This window comes from Artemia franciscana, chromosome 21 (genome assembly GCF_032884065.1).
Source record: "Artemia franciscana chromosome 21, ASM3288406v1, whole genome shotgun sequence".
Classification (NCBI taxonomy): domain Eukaryota; kingdom Metazoa; phylum Arthropoda; class Branchiopoda; order Anostraca; family Artemiidae; genus Artemia; species Artemia franciscana.
The window spans coordinates 8,577,009-8,595,924 of NC_088883.1; the positions used below are offsets into that span (position 1 = coordinate 8,577,009).

The window sequence follows — 18,916 nt, forward strand, 5'->3', positions numbered from 1 at the left end:
TTTGTAGTGATTTTAGCGGAAAAAAAATCTTCTGAATTTAATTATCAACAAATTCACTCATATCCGATTATTTTCCCCCTTCTCAATTTATTGGCCTTTCGTTTTTTTATGTTTAGTTAAATCATTTCGTTGTTTTTTTAACGTGAATTTTTACCAATCTCGACTTGTGATAAACCACTTTTTGATGTATATATTTACCGTTAAATAACGGTTGTTAAATACCCTGAAAATAACAACCGCTAAATACTTTTCCATCATCAAAACTTTTACGACCACATAAACTGTTTGCTGTTTAACCTAAGACATATGCTAAAAACGGTAATTTGTAGCCTCTGAAATTGACATTGACACTGCATTATACGACGTGACACAAATAGAAAATAAAACGTCCCCTGAAACACAAAATTTCCAAAACAAATATGTTCCTCAATATATATATATATATATATATATATATATATATATATATATATATATATATATATATATATATATATATATATATATATATATATATATCATGAAAAGAGAAATCACCAATGCTACAGCACAAACACAAAAAAAAAAAAAAAAAAAAAAAAAAAAAAAAAAAAAAAAAAAAAAAAAAAAAAAAAAAAAAAAAAAAAAAAAAAAAAAAAAAAAAAAAAAGAGAGACAGAAGGAGAAAAGGAAGACTGTTTTCCTAAATTAGTGATTAATATAGACCAGCACTTGAATGAGGCCTTAACCCTACTCATCCATACAATCACATAGGTCAAACAGCATAGCCACACACAATCAACCATAAAGAATAATCCATGGACAGGCAGTCATGTCGTCAATAAGTATAAGTCGTCATTTACCAAACAATAGAAAAAATAATATAGACAAATAATTCAGAGGCAACACCCAACATAAGGGCTCATCAGGAGAATACACTGGCCTATATAGGGTTTCGCCACTCTAAATTCTCTACCCAGCACAGTGTTGTGGCTACCACAGAATATCCATGGCATCCCCGGGTCAGATATCACCCCCAAAATACATGTCTATGAAAAAAAAAAAACAGCAAATGTAAAACAACCAAGTAAAACCAAAACAAGCTTATCCTGTTAATATATCCCTCATATATATATATATATATATATATATATATATATATATATATATATATATATATATATATATATATATTGAATAATATTACCTTATAATATTTCCCAGCAAACATTTGTACACCCATGATGGCAAAAATTAGCCAAAATATGAGGCACACAAGTAATACGTTGAAAATGGATGGAATGGCTTGTACCAGTGCATTGACGACAACCTAGATATATGTGAATAAATTTATATATAATACATAAATTAAATATATATTATGCACATTTATTATTCTGTTAAAATAGTTTTAATAGTTGTCATTTAATTAATTAAAATTAACAATAGAATTTTGATGGAATAAAATTAGTTAAAACTGAATTTTAATTATTCTGCACTTAATAAAATTTAGTATAAATAATTTATATTACATAAAATATATATTATCGTTAAATTTTGTATATATCTATGTGAAGAAGGAAAAAATTAGTTTAATTGAGATGCAAAAATCGGTTCAAAAGTCAAAAAGTACCAATTAGAACATGTAGACTTTCAAGTATAGACTTTACAAATGTAGACTTTGTAGACTTTATAATATGTAGACTCAGGTAGACTTTAAAAATATAGACTTTCAGTGGCAATTTCATTTCTGAGAAGAATTGTTTCATTTTCGAAATGAAAAAAAAACTACTTTTTTTCAAATACCAAGATTTGAGGTTCTAATAGCAATGTTTAATTCCAAAATGAATCCATATTTTTCCACTGTCCAAAGTTTCTTCGTAAATTTTCGGTTATTATTTTGTGAAATAAGTAGAAGATTTCTAAATAAAGAATTCTTTTAGTATACAAGAACTATTTTTATGCTTAATTCAAAAATAAAGCCATACTTTCTCCAGAAAATTCACGTTTTCTTTTTCACTCTCTCTCCCTTGTATAGAAGGTGTTATTTGACTTTTAATAAGCTTCAAATTAATAAGTTCGAGCTGGCAACATTGTGAAATAACAGGAGTAGCAAGAAAATTTCTTGTACAAAACGTTCATCATGTTCCGAAGTAAACTAAACTAAACGCAAAGTTTATGTTGCGACTTGCGAGAGAAATTTTTGGTATATTTTTCAAAAGTCAAGCTCAAAATAAGTCAATGTCTTGTCGTCTATTTTCCAATCCTTCCACGGAGAGAAAGGGAGGATATTCCTCTCCCTCTATTCCTAAAAGTATTGTATATATCTGTTATTATATTTAAAATATATCTTTATTCTTATTTATTATTTATTCTTGAAATTTATTTGAAATTATTAATATATTGTAAATTTCATAATAACCATATGTTATTAATTTGAAATACATATTATTAATTAATAATATATCACGAATATATTATTCAGTTTCAAATAAGTTTAAATTTATTTGAAACTAATTAATAATATATTTAACTTTAATTATATCTGAAATTCAATTATAAAAAAATTATAAAGATTGCACAAAAAATACTGGAAGAAAAAGTCTAGATAAATAAGTTGAATCGCAAAAACAGAAAGATAGATAGCAAATTCATGCATACAGAAAAAGAGATGTGAGGGGTGGGGGGTAAACTATGGGGTATCATGCCGTCAAATCATCTAAATGTGTTAATAAAGGGTAAGTGAATCAAAGTTTGCTAAATAATAAAAATCTATAGTAACTTATTAAATTATTTGGATAAGACTAAATATAAACAGACTAATGACTAAACATAGCCCTAAGACTAAATTTAACCCTAAAACTAAATATGGCCCTACGTTCAAAGTGCTATCCATAAACTAAATAATACAATATTAAATATCTTTCTCACTCTAATGCTTGAATAAAAAGTTACTCCCGGAAAAGCTTATAAATCTTATTTAATTTAATTTCCTTTAAAGTCCGAAAAATGGAAAATATGCCCTAGTCTTGAGCTCGGAAATTCAATTTTACTTATAACTCTTTCATCTACTTCGACTTTCTACTACCGAATTTCAAACCTGCTTTTATTGATAGTTAAATAAAAATAAATGTTTCAAAACTATTTTATTTTTAACTAAGAAACATAATTAAAGGATTTAAAACCAAGGAGCGACCCAATTTTGATGATTCGTCTAAGGCTAAACAAAACACATGAGGTAGTCTAATGGACTGTAAATTCATATGAAAGGATTTAAATTCCACAGGAATATAATGAGGGGGAGCAGAGAGTGATGCTCCAAACAGATTGGGATGGAGGAGGAGAGTAATGCCTCTGCTCAGTGGCTTGGTGCTGAATTTTCGCAGCAAAATTCAAAAACAGCAAAGTTTGTGTAAATTCATTCACCTGATGATGCAGATAGACACCATATACGTGACATAATGTACAGGGTATGTAGTGTAGAGAACTAAAAATCAATGTAGATGACCACGTTTAAGACAATTTTGTATTTTATGATCCCCCCCCCCACAAGGAGAAAGATAATGAAACGAATTTTAGAAGGTGCATGTTCCCCTTCCGGAGCTAATGAACCATAGACAAATGAAGTACCATAGACAAACAGGAAAAAGGTAATTTTGTGCCCGAAGTCTAAAAAATACAAAGGAGTACTCTATAAACGTTCTTTATTCTATCTTTATATATTTCGTACATAGTATCTTTTTTCTATTGTTTTTTTAAACGTGCTGTCATATATAGAACTTATTCCTTCATTTTCATATCCCTTAAAAATATTTCCGGGAACACTTTCTGTTAACGTCACTCGCTTTTGAAGATAGATTGGCGCTTCAAAAATATTTTTTCTTCTTAAAAAGGCTTAAGGAATTGTAAGAAATTCATATATATTAGTTCTAAACCTGAAAAATAAATTGAAGATACTGGAATCTGACATAATACAATTATAACGGAGAAGAAAAACAATAATACGAAAATCCTAATTCTGTCAATAAATAGAAAAATAGAAAATAACGATAGAAAATCGCTAAATAGGAAAATGAAAATGAAAAAATAAGAAACTGAAAAGCGATGTGTAATAGCCGTAACAAGAATTGAATCTGCTATTTAGCAGAAATAAAAAAGTCGAAAGTTGGCCTAAATTGAATACTCTTTTCGTTTTTCAGTTTCATCAACTCATTAACTGTAACTCTAAACACGTATGCGGAGAGAACAGTAGTTTTGTATCCGTATTTACCCAGGGACTATCATTAACGGCATTATTTGTTCAAAAGTCCCTGTTGAATTGAATTTTTGGGGACCCCTCCGCATACGTGTACAACTCCTAGATAACTTCTACTAAGCTTATCATAGTTAAACTAGCTATTTCACAGCAGGCAACTAGGAATATAGCTAAACCTATTAAAATATTCAAATTACCAGGCATAGCGCAGCATTCATGAGGGTTAAGTTACTGGATTTTTATAGAGCTACTATCCTCCAAAGCTAAATAAAGACATTTTCCCCCAACCATACCCATGCCCTAATTAATGTTCAAAAATCAGAAATCGGGAATTAAATATTATTATTAATTATGCATTATAATTATATATTATAACATATCTTAATTATATATTGCAGTTAATAATAATTATTAATAATTACCGATTCTGTTTCTGTTTTCAATGAAAACCCGTTTTTTACCTAATATTTGGGTTAAAAATTAAAAAAAATCAATATATATATATATAAAAAACAATATTTTGGTTTCAACTGAAACCCATGGTTTGGGAAAGAAATAGAACTTTTAACCTTTAAAACGAAGTTCTTCGGCAAAATTTAAAAACAGAAATTTAGGAAAAATTTTAAGACTGAATAATTTAAAATAATTATAATTTTTCATTTATTTGCAAACAAAGATTAAAATGCATCACATTTGAATGATTGAAGAGGAGAGTTTGTAATATAATAGATTATTAATAACTAAATTTTAACCCAAATTTGTTGTGTTTCTAACGATATTCTGATGATTTACTTTAATAGAAGATTCGTAGATTAATACACCTTTCAGCAAAATCTTCTAGAAGAATTAATATTTGTCAGTTTATAAAATTTCAGAATAACATTTCTAACCCCCCCCCCAAAAAAAAAACTTCACTGTTCTAAGGCTACAAAAGTAGTCTTTCAGTGTTCCAAAACTAACATATAAATATATATATATATATATAAATATATATATATATATATATATATATATATATATATATATATATATATATATATATATATATATATATATATATATATATATGGGGAAATCCTGCCTTTATATAGTTTTATATTCAAGTAGTTCTATATAAATTTCTAAGCTATTCATCGAAGAATATTCCAGAATAATATCTGATACTTTTTGTGATTTATGATTTTGTGTTAGCCCGAAAACGGAGGAATGATCTTATTTCAAAAAATTTTCGTCAGTGTTATTGACTGTGATTACACCTAATGGTCTGAATTAAATGAAAAAAAGTAATATTCTCTGTGCGGTAGCTACTGAGAAATCACCAGGCATAAAAACACTCTAGATATTCCAAAATTTATATTAAAAATCAATTCAGTTTATCTTTTATTTTACCACTTAACCATATTTTTTCTTTTCATTTTACCACTTTACCATATTTCTCCGTTAATTTTAGCACTTTTCTGTATTTTTCCTCTCACTTTGGCACTTTACTGTGCTTTTCGTTTCACTTTGCAATATCTTTCCTTTCATTCTGCTACTTCGCCATATTTTCTTTTCGCTTTACCACTGTACCGCAGTTTTCTTTTCCTTTTACTACTTTACCTCATTTTCTTTTCATTTTTGTACTTCCCTACATTTTCCCTTTTATTTTACCGTTTTACCATACTTTTCCTTTCCTTTTACTATTTTATCACATTTTTCATTCATTTTACCACTTTACTACATTTATCGTTTCATCCTAGCGCTTTACTATATTTTTCCTTTTATTTTACCAATTAACCACATTTCCCCTTTTATTTATCACTTTACCATATTTTTCCTTTCATTTTACTATCTTTCCATATTTTTCTTTTCCTTTTACCATTAATACTACTACCACTACTAGTACTACTACTACAACTACTACTACTACTACTACTACTACTACTACTACTACTACTACTACTACTACTACTACTACTACTACTACTACTACTACTACTACTACTACTACTACTATTACTACTACTACTACTACTACTACTACTACTTTTCATTTACCTTTAATTTTACAACTTTACCATATTTTTCATTTCATTTAGAACTTTACTATATTTTGTGTTTCGTTTTACCCATTCACCATTTTTTTTCTTTCACTTTACTGCTTTACCGTATTTTCCTATCATTTTACCACTTTAAGTATATTCCTTTAAGTATAGCGCTTTAGTATACTTTTCCTATTATTTTTACTAATTAAACATGTTTATCCTTTTATTTAACACTTTACCAAGTTTTTCCTTTCATTTTAATCCTTTACTATATTTCCCCTTTAATTTTATCCGTTTGCCATATTTTTCTTTCCATTTTACTGCTTTACCATATTACTTAACTATATTTTCCTTTAATTTTAGCACTTTAATATATTTTTTCTTTCATTTTGTCAATTAACAATATCTCTTTCGATTCTATTGATAAAAGAGCGTTAGCAAAGGTCTTATACTTATATGGTATACCAGCAAAATACATTGAAGTGATTTGTGCTATGTACGAGAATAATACTGCTGCGGTTAAGGTAGGAAATGAGGTTAGCAACTGGTTTTGTATTAAATCAGGAGTTAAGCAGGGTTGTGTTCTCTCCCCCTTTACATGGATCATTTTGATGGACTTCGTCTTAAGGAGCACAGGAAAGGCAATTGGAGACCACGGAATCAAATGGGGAGGAAGAACGCTCCTGGACTTAGATTACGCTGATGATTTGAAAGTGTGAGCAAAATGAATAAATTTTTAGAGGTTTTGCGAGTTCAGGGTGCTAGAATGGGCTTGAAAATTAATGTGAAGAAGACTAAGTCACTAAGGCTAGGAATAAGTGAAGAAAAAGGTGACGCTGGGTAATGAAAAGATTGATCAGGTTGGCAGCTTCACTTACCTTGGTAGTATTATTAGTAAAGACGGTGGGAGCAGTGAAGATGTTAAAAGTAGAATAGATAAGGCTCAGGGTGTTTTTTCACAGTTAAAAAAAGTTTGGAAGAATAGAAAGTTAAGTCTGAAAACCAAGATTAGAATATTGGAAGCTGCAGTGATGACAGCGGTCAAATATGGCTCTGAAGCATGGGCACTCCGAAAAGCAGATGGAAATTTACTAGATATTTTCCAGAGAAATTGCCTACGGATTGTTCTGGGTACCCGGCTGACTGACCGTATTTCAAACAGTACAAAAGGTTGTACGAAAAATGTGGTTTAATAACGCTTTCTAGGGCTATCATGATAGAAAGGTTGAGATGGCTAGGCCATGTTCTGCAGATGAAGGATGACAGATAGCTGAAGATTGTCCTTTTTGCCAACCGTCTGGGGCTACACGGAAAGCAGCTCGTCCTTGTCTTGGTTGGGAGGATGTGATAAATAAAGATTTAAAGGAAATGGGAACATCCTGGGAGGGTGTAAAGAGGGAGGCCTTGAATGGATTAGGTTGGAGGAGGAGCGTGCGCAGCTGTGTTGGCCTCAGGCGGCTTGGTGCTGCAGTGAGTTATTATTATTATTATTAGTAGTAGTAGTCTCCTTTTATTTACCGCTTTACTATGATTTTCTTCATTTTACTACTTTACTACATTTTTCTTTTTACTTTAGTACTTTACTATATTTTCCCTTTCATTTTACCATTTTCTGTAGTTTTTTCTTCATTTTACCACTTTACCATATTTTTCCCTTCAATTTACTTCTTTACCATATTTTTCTTATCATTTTACCTCTTTACAGAGTTTTTTCCTTTAATTTTAGCGCTTTACTATATTTTGCTTTCATTGTAGCAATTACCCCTATTTCTCCTTTTATTTACCACTTTTCCACTTTTTTCCTTTCATTCACCCCTTTACCGTATATTTCCTTTCATTTTACTTCTATACCGTATTTTTACTTTCATTTTAGCACTTTACGATGTTTTCCCTTACCTTTTACCACTTTACTATATTTCCCTTTAATTTTAGCGCTACACTATTTTTTCTCCATTTTACGAATTAACGATATTTCTCCTTTTATTTCCCACTTTACCATATTTTTCCTTTCATTCAACTACTTTACCATATTTTTCCTTTCATTTTACCATTTATTTTTGAAAATCAATCCTTTGCAAGTGATACCTTAGAAGAAACACATATTTGTAACAATTGAAAAGAAAACTCTTTAATTAGAAGGAATTACTAATAGATTTGTAACAATTGAAAAGAAAATTCTTTAATTAGTAGGAATTACTAATAGATAATTGGACGTGGTGAGGCAGATTTCATGGTACTTGATACATTAGAATTTCCGATTTGGAAATATATGCTGTGTAAGAAGACTTAACTTTTTTAGAAAAACAGTGAGCCTACTTAAAAAAAATCGTCTTTAGTTTCAAACTAGTCCTTGGGCTAAACCCATTATTAAGCGTTCACAGGCTGCTAATTTAGCATTTCAAAAGCTTCATCTGATTTCTGCCCACGTCTCTCTGACAAAACCCATTAAAAGACAATTTTCCCTTTTTTAAGAATTATGATTAGTGATTTACGATCAGCGTTATTTCCCGTTTTTTTTTTTTTTTTGGTGGTTCGAAATAGTCTTGAATGCAGACAAGTTATACAAGTTTGAATTGAATTCACAATTCAATTCATATCGTGAAAAAAATTCATATATCCGAATCCTATCATAAAAGCAATTAGAGCACAATTGTAGGGAAAATATCGAGGTAAAATCCAGTGTTATCTTATATACGATTGCTCTAAATCCAGATCTGTCATGTGTCATAATAACAGTTACCATTCTTAATTCAGCTACAACTAGTGATTCTACCTCTGATGACTTTTTATTGCAAAACACATTTTTAAATTATCGGTTACAATGGTCTAGGTTTTGTTTTTTCCTTAGTTGCCCCTACGGGGGCAACCATGAAGAGATAGCTATTCATTTACAGGCATGTTTTGCAGTCGCTGGTACAGCCTAAGCTTTTTTTTGTGTTTGCATATGGTGTTGGCAACATGGTGTTAAAAGCCAGGTTTTTTTTGTGTTTGCATATGGTGTTGGCAACATGGTGTTAAAAGCCAGTTTTTTTTTGTGTTTGCATATGGTGTTGGCAACATGGTGTTAAAAGCCAGGTTTTTATCTATCAATGCTCTAAATCAAGTTTGTCCTATTTCAGCTTGGCATAGAGGTTTTTCACCCATTTTCTTTGTTTTACCAATAGTAATATTTTCTGATTTACAAACAAAGTTTTGCACCGTTGGCTTAGTCAGGTTTTTATGCTTAAAACCAATCTAAATTTTGTTTAAAAACTTTTTGTTTTTCCAAATTAAATTGGTTTAAAAACCAATTTTTATGGAAACTACAGTTTTTATAGAAAAAAGAAAAACAATTTCCAAATTCAAGCTTTAAGTTTTGTTGTAAAAAAGAGCAAATGGATAAAATTACAATTATTAAATCAAAATAAGAATTTACAGTTGCCCAGTAAATTGGTACTTAAATTTCATTCTAAAGCATAGTGAACTGTTATGCTCTATTTATTTCAAAAGCTCTAATAGGGATATTAATATTTGAAAAAAATATTTCAAATAAGTTGTTTCAACTTTAAGTTTATATAGGTTAGGTGTCTTTTGCACAAAAGCATCCATTCGAAAAAAAGTATCAAAAGGCAATTCTAAAGTGTATCAGATATTCTTCTGGTAAGTGTTAGGGTTTACTTCAACTAACGCAGGGTGAAACTGGGTGAGCATTTGGATGTGGCACCCAAGATACCTTACCCGCATACCCTGCATCCTCGCCATAGCTCGTAGAGGGCGCAACGCTCTTAGCGTTCGCATAGTTTTAAACGCTTGTATCCCTCCCGCGCCGAGAAGTGACGCAGTGAAGTTTATAAGAGACACCTAATGAAAATAACTTCAAAATTAATTTTGGTAAATAAAAAAACTAACACGGTCTTAAATACTTACCAATTCACTTAAATTGTCTACCCTTCCAAAAGCTTGTTAATCAAATTTGTTGCAAATCTTCACTTAGATTCTCTTACTGTAAACTGACTGCATTGCAGCATTTAAATAAAAGTGAGAAACTTCTCTACGTAATTTCAAATATTTTCCCCCATGAAATATAAAGAAGCTATTTCATTCCTAGATTTAAGGGGAGACATTTACCCCCGGTCAGTATTAACGTTACTCATTCCTAAATTTAGAGTTAATTATACTAGTTAGGAGTTAATTAGACTAGAGTTAATTAGATACTCTTAGTAAGATTTCCTTTTCTTAGAATTGATGGACGCCCTAATATTAAGCTGGAACAGTACTCTAAAAAATACCTTAAAGCATCAAGGATATCAAAACAAAAACATTTTAGCCCCCTTGATCAATCTCAGGCCAATTCATGTCTGGCAACTACGATTTTCTAAGATTTTCCTTTTGATTATTTCAAAATTCCGTGTTTTTAAGACAATTTGAAATACTCGCCAGTGTTGCCATGTTGAATCGTGAAAAGAAATAAACGAAATCAATTGTTAAAATTTATTGTTAAAATTGTTAAAATTAACTAGCTTCCCTCAAAGGGAAGCTAGACATTCATAAACTTTTTGGCGGCATCTATTGTGTTAGATTAGATTTTGTTTTAATTGCATAGCTACACGTTAAAATATATTGGTACAGGAAAATATAAAATATACAGGAAGTGTGTGGAGATCAAGTAAATGAATTAGCGAACAATACGCCTGATACGAATCAGGGATATTAGTCCTTCAATATTTTATTTCAAATCTCAATAAAAGATACATATGATCATAAATTATCGATGAATCAAGTGATGTTTATCGTATGACGAGATGATACATATACAATAAAAGATACAATTAATGATCTTGTCACCCCAAAGAATCTGAAATCCAAACCCAGATTTATCTCACGGGTGATTAACTAAAATCGGATGATTTAAAAAAAAGAAGAGAAAACAAGGGGCAATATTGTAGAGGCAGAATAAACTCTACCAAAGCTACGCATATAGAGAATTTAAAAATTAAAAACTTGTCTTTCGCAATCATGTTCTTGAGTTTATGAACGATCGGAGATTCGAGGGGACGAATTTTCATTCAGGAAATCCTGAAGCCTGAATTAAAAAAAAATATACAAAATAATCCTATTTTTAAATCTGGGGGGAGGGGCCAATTTGTTTTCTTTTGAGTTTTTAATGTAAATGCCAAAAACAAATTTTTTTTTTAGGAGATGTATTTTGTGAAAGAATGTGACAGGTTATGCCTGGTCAAAATGAAGAACAACTTTTATATTTAAAACGATAACTAAATATGGAAAAATATCTAAGGAGGAGGGGAATGCCATTTTAAAGTATCATCAAATCCTAATGAAACTTTGAAGATTTTTGAAAACAGTTAAAATCTACTGATGGAAAACATTTTGACATGCTTTAAGATAGAAGATAGAATACCTTAAGATAGAAGTCTGCCTTTAAACTGGTTCCCATACTTAGAGGTTCAACTGTTCATAAGAAAATTAATGAAATTATTAACAAGCTTTTGGATAGTGCTAGGTCTAAATTTACTCCAACAACTAATAATTTTTGCTCCTTTAAAAGTAATCAGAATCCTAATAATAAAGTCAGCTAGCACAACACATTATTGAACTTATAACACATAAAACTAAACCTCATCACTTCAACTAAAAAGGAAATAATCTTGTTGGATTCTTTTTCCACGCTACCACTATAAGTTATTTTTTGCTAAGTTGCAGCGGCCAAATTTTTGGCAACCCTGATACTGGAAAATCAAATCGCCCAACCTAATTCTAAGGCAATTTCATTTTCCATTGTCAGACTATAGTTCATTGTCATTTTTATATTATCATTTTTTGAATATTTTGTCATTACATTGTTGTTGTCATTATATTGTCATTATAAGTTCTGCAGATGAAGGATAGATTGCCAAAGATTGCCCTTTTCAGCCAACCATCAGGGGCTAAACGGAAAGCAGGTCGTTAGTGGTTGGGGTGGGAGGATACCATAAAGAAAGATTTAAAGGAAATGGGAACTTCCTGGGAGGTTGTAAAGAGGGAGGCCTAGGATAGATTGGGATGTAGGAGGAGCTATGTTGGCCTCAGGTGGTTTGATGCTGCGGTGAGTTGTTAGTAGTAGTAGTAGTAGTATATGTCAAAACTAATAAGTCATTGTCAGACATTATGCTCGAGCCGCACTATAGCATACCTGTCGATAAAGAAGCCAGAATTTATAATATCGTATGGGTTTTTCCTTTGATTTTATAGTTTTATTACACTTTTGGAGTTTTTACATACTTTACTTTTTTATAATTATTTTATTATGCTTTTTTTTACATACTTCTATTACTGACTCAGATTCAAAGTTGAACAGGTTGTCAGGTCAATGCTAATTTGCTCCCAATAATTGTTTACGAATACTAAATATTTGTATCTTTTGCCGATTTTTTTTTTCAGGTTATGCTGTTTTTTCTTTTTTTAAAGCAAAGTATAAAAAAGGCATTTTTTTAAAAGAAAACATACTCAGAAAAGATATCTTTCAAAATCTGAGGGGAGAGATGGGGTGCAAATAAATCTTTTAGAGGAGGAATTCGTGGGGGAGGGGGCAGTGCAGCAGAAAATCCACTATTTTTCTCAGATAAATTTTATAGCTTCACAAAACGATAACTTGAACTTCGAATCTGATTGGCCAATTACAAATTTTTTGCTTGAAGGTAGAATATTGCCTAACTTTAGAAATTACGAACAAGAAAACTTATTACCGCTGTGGTTGTGCCTAATTTTGATTTTATCGCCAAGTATGACTATAACGTAGCCTGAGCATTACACTGAGCATTTTTTTTTTTATATAAAAGGCGTTCAAATGCCAGAATTCTCTATTAAGAATCGTTAACTTATAGCGGTAGCGATTCCTAACTCTGGGGAGTAAACAATCATTTTGAAATGACACAAAGCCACGATTTCTTCTAAATTCACATACCCTCATGCCCTGCATTCGAGACATTGCCCTAAGAGGGCGAAGGGCTCTAAGTGTTCTCATGGTTTTGAAGGCTTGTATACCCCCCACTCCAGCCAAAGAAGCTGCGAAGTTCATTAAGGAGAGCTGAAAGAGTTTGTCAGAGAAGAAACAGATTAGTAGACATAGAATATTGAAACACATATATCAAGAAATATAAAGTGAAGTGAATATTCAGTTGTAAATCAGTTAGATTATTAATGTATCTGACAATTTGTTTTATTGTCAAGTTAAGGATGGAATGTTTGAGATCAATTCTCACTAGGTCAATCCTCGCATCGAAGTTCCAATTTTCACAAGAACAGGGTCTCAGCACTTGGACCAATGCTCATTGGGATCCTAACACCTTGCTCATTATGGACCCAGAGGAATAGAAAGTCGGAATAGTACCATGATATTCCTAGCCTAGCATCTCAGGAAACAACAATTCAATAAAAAGGATGACATGATAGTATCTCCTTGAATATAAGATAGCACCGGGCATATGTAATGTTTAGTTCTGAGGCCTTTAACTAGTTTCTTATTTTTAAGGAGGAAGGTTGTATAGGTCGTAAATCAACAAAATCTCTGTCTTCAGTTTTCTCCCACTTCTAGCGTAAAGGTTTTAGCAAGTAATGATCCTATTGGTACCTCGTATACGCGGAGGTAATGTAATGAAATCTGCACTGTATTATGGATCTGAACACATAAATTAGCAATTTGGCATGGTGAACGTTCACAAAGTCAGAAGGCTCTTATTGCTTCACTATCATCATTTGGGCTAAAATCAGTATACATGTGAGCACAGTACACATAGTTCGGTGCCTTTCAGAAATTAGAAGGACAGAAAATGAGTACGACAAGAATAAACTCGAAAAGTCAAATTATTTATTATATTAAATTAATTTCTAAATTTAATAAATTGCTTTTAATTGTGTTAAATCTAATTAATGCTAAATTCTAATTTCCCTTTTTAACAGGAAAAAACTTTCTCATCGCGTATTTTTCAAAATTATAAGTTTTTATCCTACAAAAATTGTTTTAACTTTTTCAAAAACTGGGCTTTTACTATAAATACGGAGTTTGCAGGAATTATCTGATAATCTGCCGCTTGTCTAAGCACCCTCATTCTGCTTTATAACACGATTGAAGTGATTTTTTAGATATTTCTGTTAAAAGTTCATACAGGCAGATAAGCAACTATGCAGAACTTTTGGTATCAAACTTTAAGGGTGGAAAATACGATTTTAGAAAAAGAGCAGTAAAGGTGTTTTATAAAAACTATAGAAGACTATGGATAAAATCGAACAAAAATTGAAATTTAAGGGGTCATCCCCCTCCTAAGTATGTGCCTTGTCTTGTACATGGTACAAGTCTTGTACAAATCTTGTACATATTATCCTAATGAGAAGCTTAATGTAATCTTATTGTTTTAACTGGTTTCTGGATTGCTTAAAGTGGAAAATTACACACCCGTATAAATCTTAAAGAGTAGAAAAAATAGAGAATTCCATTTTTAATGAAAAAGACCTCCCTGTGCAATAGTTAAGTTTTTGGTGGTACCATGTGAAAGAACAAGAACCTTAGATGAAAAATTAGAAAAAAATAAGCCAAAGAATATGGCTCCAGTTGTTTTCAGGAACCAACAGATGGCGGCTTTTTGAAATTTTAGGGACAGAAAGTGTTGTAAAAATTAACTAATTAGTTTGCTTGTTTATTTTCCGGTTCAACTGTTGTCAGTCTTGTCAGTTGTCAGTCTTGTCAACACTGACAAGAATATAGTGCTGCTCTGAAAACTTTATTATTTTGAAATAACCAGTTTTTTTTCAGAAAATAGCGGATTTCAGGTATGATTAAACTTAAGCGGGGTCCAGGGGACAAAAAATGTTTTCATTTTGATGTCTGGTACTTTAAAAGCAAATCCTTGTTACTGCATCAATACTGAATGGTTTCTAATAAAGAGTGATGTCTGATAACAGCGTAGACATGCAGTGAAGTAGATTTCTTACTTTTTTTATATATTTTTCTTGTTGATAAGAAAAACATTTTTTTTCGTATTTTGTATAGCAAACGTGTGATAGACCTGTTTTGACACACAAATTTTTTTTTCTACTTTGTTATCAGCCGGAAACTAGGAAAGGGCTATTTTCTAGCCCCCTGAAGACGCGAGTCTATTAATAATTATTTTTTACACGCTACCTAACTGGCTCTATATTGCTTTCGTATTAGCAAGTAAGCCTTTTATCTTATTTTCAGCGTCTACTAATAGTACTTAATACCGTTAATTAGCCCTATTTCAGCTCGATCATAGAACCAACCCAGAGGTAAAGCCAAGTACCAACCTTTAGAAACCTACCACCCAAGATGTTTATCTTGTCATTAGACAAAAAACCGCCAATTGGGCAGCCAAACAATTTGTCATTGTAAAATACAGTAGAAACATTTAAATTGCGATGTATACTTACCCATTAGGGAGGGAGGGGACAAGGAGTAGTAATGCGCTTCGAGAATGACATAAGTAGATGGTCAAGATTGTTTAAATGCAGTTTTTAAAATTCTCCACGGCTTCCTTCAAGTGGTCCCCAGTCCTTAACTACGACCAATAAAATAATTGCCAGATGCATTATATGACAAATAAAAGCTCTCCACTTGACACTGAATAAGCACATTTAGAATTTCTCTCCAATTGGAGCAGCTACTCACTCTCATGCCTTCCCATCGAGATACCGCACGAAGCGGCCTTAGAGCGCGTAAGGTGCGCATTGAACGAAATGCTGGAATATCTGCAAGCCCCATCCACATTGCAGTTAAGTTGATTATTGAAAGCTAATTGCAAACAAAATATTGATTACTAATTTTATGACCTTTGAGATCACCAGGACTGCCCCTCCTAGGGATTTTTCTTATATATATATATATATATATATATATATATATATATATATATATATATATATATATATATATATATATATATATATATATATATATATACATATATATATATATATATATATATATATATATATATATATATATATATATATATATATATATTATTGTTACTTAAAGTTCCTTTTTGGTAGCCTTTCAGTGACGGCTCTGTATGTCATTAATAAATCATTATGGTTAATTTTTGGTAAATTTCGATAAATAATGGTATATTTCTAGTGGCAGCCCTGGAGGTCATTAATAAGATATTGGAATCTCAGTCTTCAGCTTGGAATCGTGGGATAAGTACACATGTATTGAACATTGCCTCTCAAAAAGTATGCCAAGTACTTACTATTTCGTATTTCATGATTTGGTTTTCTGGAAGTGAGCTTTGGAGTATTTTAGTTCTCAGTGGCAGCCCTTAAGTTCATTAATAAATCATTTTAGACTTTTTAAAAAGAAGACAAATTTGGCTAAAACTCTACTTTGATGCAGACATTGAAACATTAAATCAAAAATCATTTTCAAAAGATATGACATTTTTTCATACTTGATTATCTTTTTCAATTGGTTTAGATAATCTTTTTTTAGAGATCTTTGAAAGAAACGAATAAAATTTGCAAAAGGGCCATCTCCAGACTAATTCCTAAAGGGTAAATTATTCGACGTAGATAACTTCGAAGACCACACTGCCTTTCCATGACGAAAGCATAACAGTTCAAAATAGGGCTGAAACCTTTTAATCGACAGTGAGCAGATACAATTTTTTTTACTGGATATTTCGAACACATATACAGTGTTCATCATCAGCAGTAAAATTCCTAATAATCATCTAAAAATCCTGACCATCATCAGCAATTTTACTGCTGATGATGAACACTGTATATGTGTTCGAAATATCCAGTTAAAATTTTTTATATCTGTTCACTGTCGATTAAAAGGCTTCATCCCTATTTTGAACTGTTATACTTTGGTAAATTATTCAAAGGAGGAGGAGTGTTTTGTAGAAGCTTTCGAGAGTTATTCGCTGATTAGTAAAGAAGAAATAAATGTTGAATGAAGGTAGTAGGTTTAACCCCCTCCACCATAGTCTATTACCACATCAGTAGAACAGAACAGGTGTAGTGTACAAAACTACCAAGACAACTACTAAAACTGTAAGAAAAAAGAATATGAAAAAGAAAGTCTAATCGAGTATATAAAAAGACAACTTAAACAATTCTAAAACAATCTGTAAAGAGAAAACATTAAAGTGTTACTGACCGTGTTTTTTTTCTTATTGAGAACACATTAGGAAAAAGAATATGAATTTGAAAAAGAGATAACATGAAAGGTTTAAACAAACTAGATTCAAAGTAAATTAAAGATAATTTCTATAAATAATTTAATAAAACTGTTTTTTAACAACTGTTACATGTATATCCATTCTTTCGCTATAAAATTATAGTTTTATTGATAATCTCTTTGGTTTTTCAAATATTTCCCTGTTTTTGTGTTTACTATACCCCCACCCTCCTTCGTGGAAGTAAATGACTGCACAAGTGCCTAATAACATTTAAGATTTAGTTATCTTTTCATATCCGTAAAAGTGAAATCAGAAAATCCATTTCCCCCAAAAAATAGCTTTAACAGGTAGGCTAATTGTGTTTTGGTACTGGAAGACATTGTTAAAAAAATATCTTAACATCCAATAGATATTATTTAAACAAGCTAAGGAATTGAGCGTTAAGAGACAAAAAAGAACGCGTTGCTTACGACATGACATTTGCTTCGCCACAGACGACACATAATGTCACGGGTCTTTAATCCTATGGTAAAGTTGGAATAGGCCCGGACACCTGAATCAGAATTTAAGTCTGCTGGAGAGGAGCTAGATTTGAAAGTAAATCCTATTGAAGGCAGTCTCAATGACTGTGTGTGACTGAATATTCCGCTCTTAGGATCCAGTGAGTGGTTAATCAAAGTCATCAAGGTATTACAAGCTTCTTTTTTAATTGTATTCGGTATTTTCATAAATGAATGAAAAATAACTTTCATAAATGAATGAAAAAATAATAAATGAATGAAAAATGGATGAAAAATAACTTTCATAAATGAATGAAAAAACAATAAATGAATGAAAAATGAATGAAAAATGATATGATATGAAAAATTTGACTGAATAAGGCTATTTAAATATGCAACGCTTCTTATACAAACTGACACCATGCTGTATCACAATTGACACCATGACACCAAATTGTATCACGATTGACACCAAATTGACACCATGCTGTATCACAAGTTCATAGTTGAGATCGACTACACTAGGAATTCTGATGTACAAGACAACCCTGGTCACTTTTCTTACTGGAATAACTATTTCAATATTCACTAGAGATGTTAAGAGATCGCCTTAAGAGAACGCGTTAAGAGATGGAACATCAAAAGATCAAAACATAACATAGTTTTTATTAGGACAAGACGTTTTCTTGACCATATATGTCACATAATGCCCCTTAATTTCAGTCCTGTGATTCCGTCATTTCTTATACAAATTTACATCATGCCCGAATTTAGAACGAGGAATTGCCATACTAGGGATTCTAATATACAAAATTTTCTAAATTTTTTTTTTAAAGATCTATTGCAAAACTAACCGGTTAATGCCTATATCCGCTAGGAGACAAAAACGTTGGTTCTACTTAGGATTAGACGCCTTTTTTCGGCACAGACAGCATGGCAGCAATTTTTAATAATATGACAAAATTCATCTTATATAAATGACACT

At 31.2% G+C, this 18,916-nt stretch overlaps 1 protein-coding gene across 5 annotated transcripts in view; it reads right to left on the bottom strand.

The window, feature by feature from the left end:
• Positions 1 to 18,916, bottom strand: part of LOC136041019 (sodium channel protein para-like) — a 592,014-nt gene that overhangs the window by 49,983 nt on the left and 523,115 nt on the right. For 3 of the 5 annotated variants that reach the window (XM_065725536.1, XM_065725532.1, XM_065725528.1), the window contains 2 exons: positions 9,975 to 10,097; positions 1,186 to 1,308 (listed from right to left, as the gene is read on the bottom strand). In XM_065725536.1, coding sequence (XP_065581608.1) covers positions 1,186 to 1,308; positions 9,975 to 10,097 — 246 coding nt within the window. Of the gene's footprint in view, positions 1 to 1,185; positions 1,309 to 9,974; positions 10,098 to 13,197; positions 13,321 to 18,916 lie in introns of all 5 variants that reach the window. The other 2 variants (XM_065725529.1, XM_065725534.1) reach the window with 2 other exon arrangements.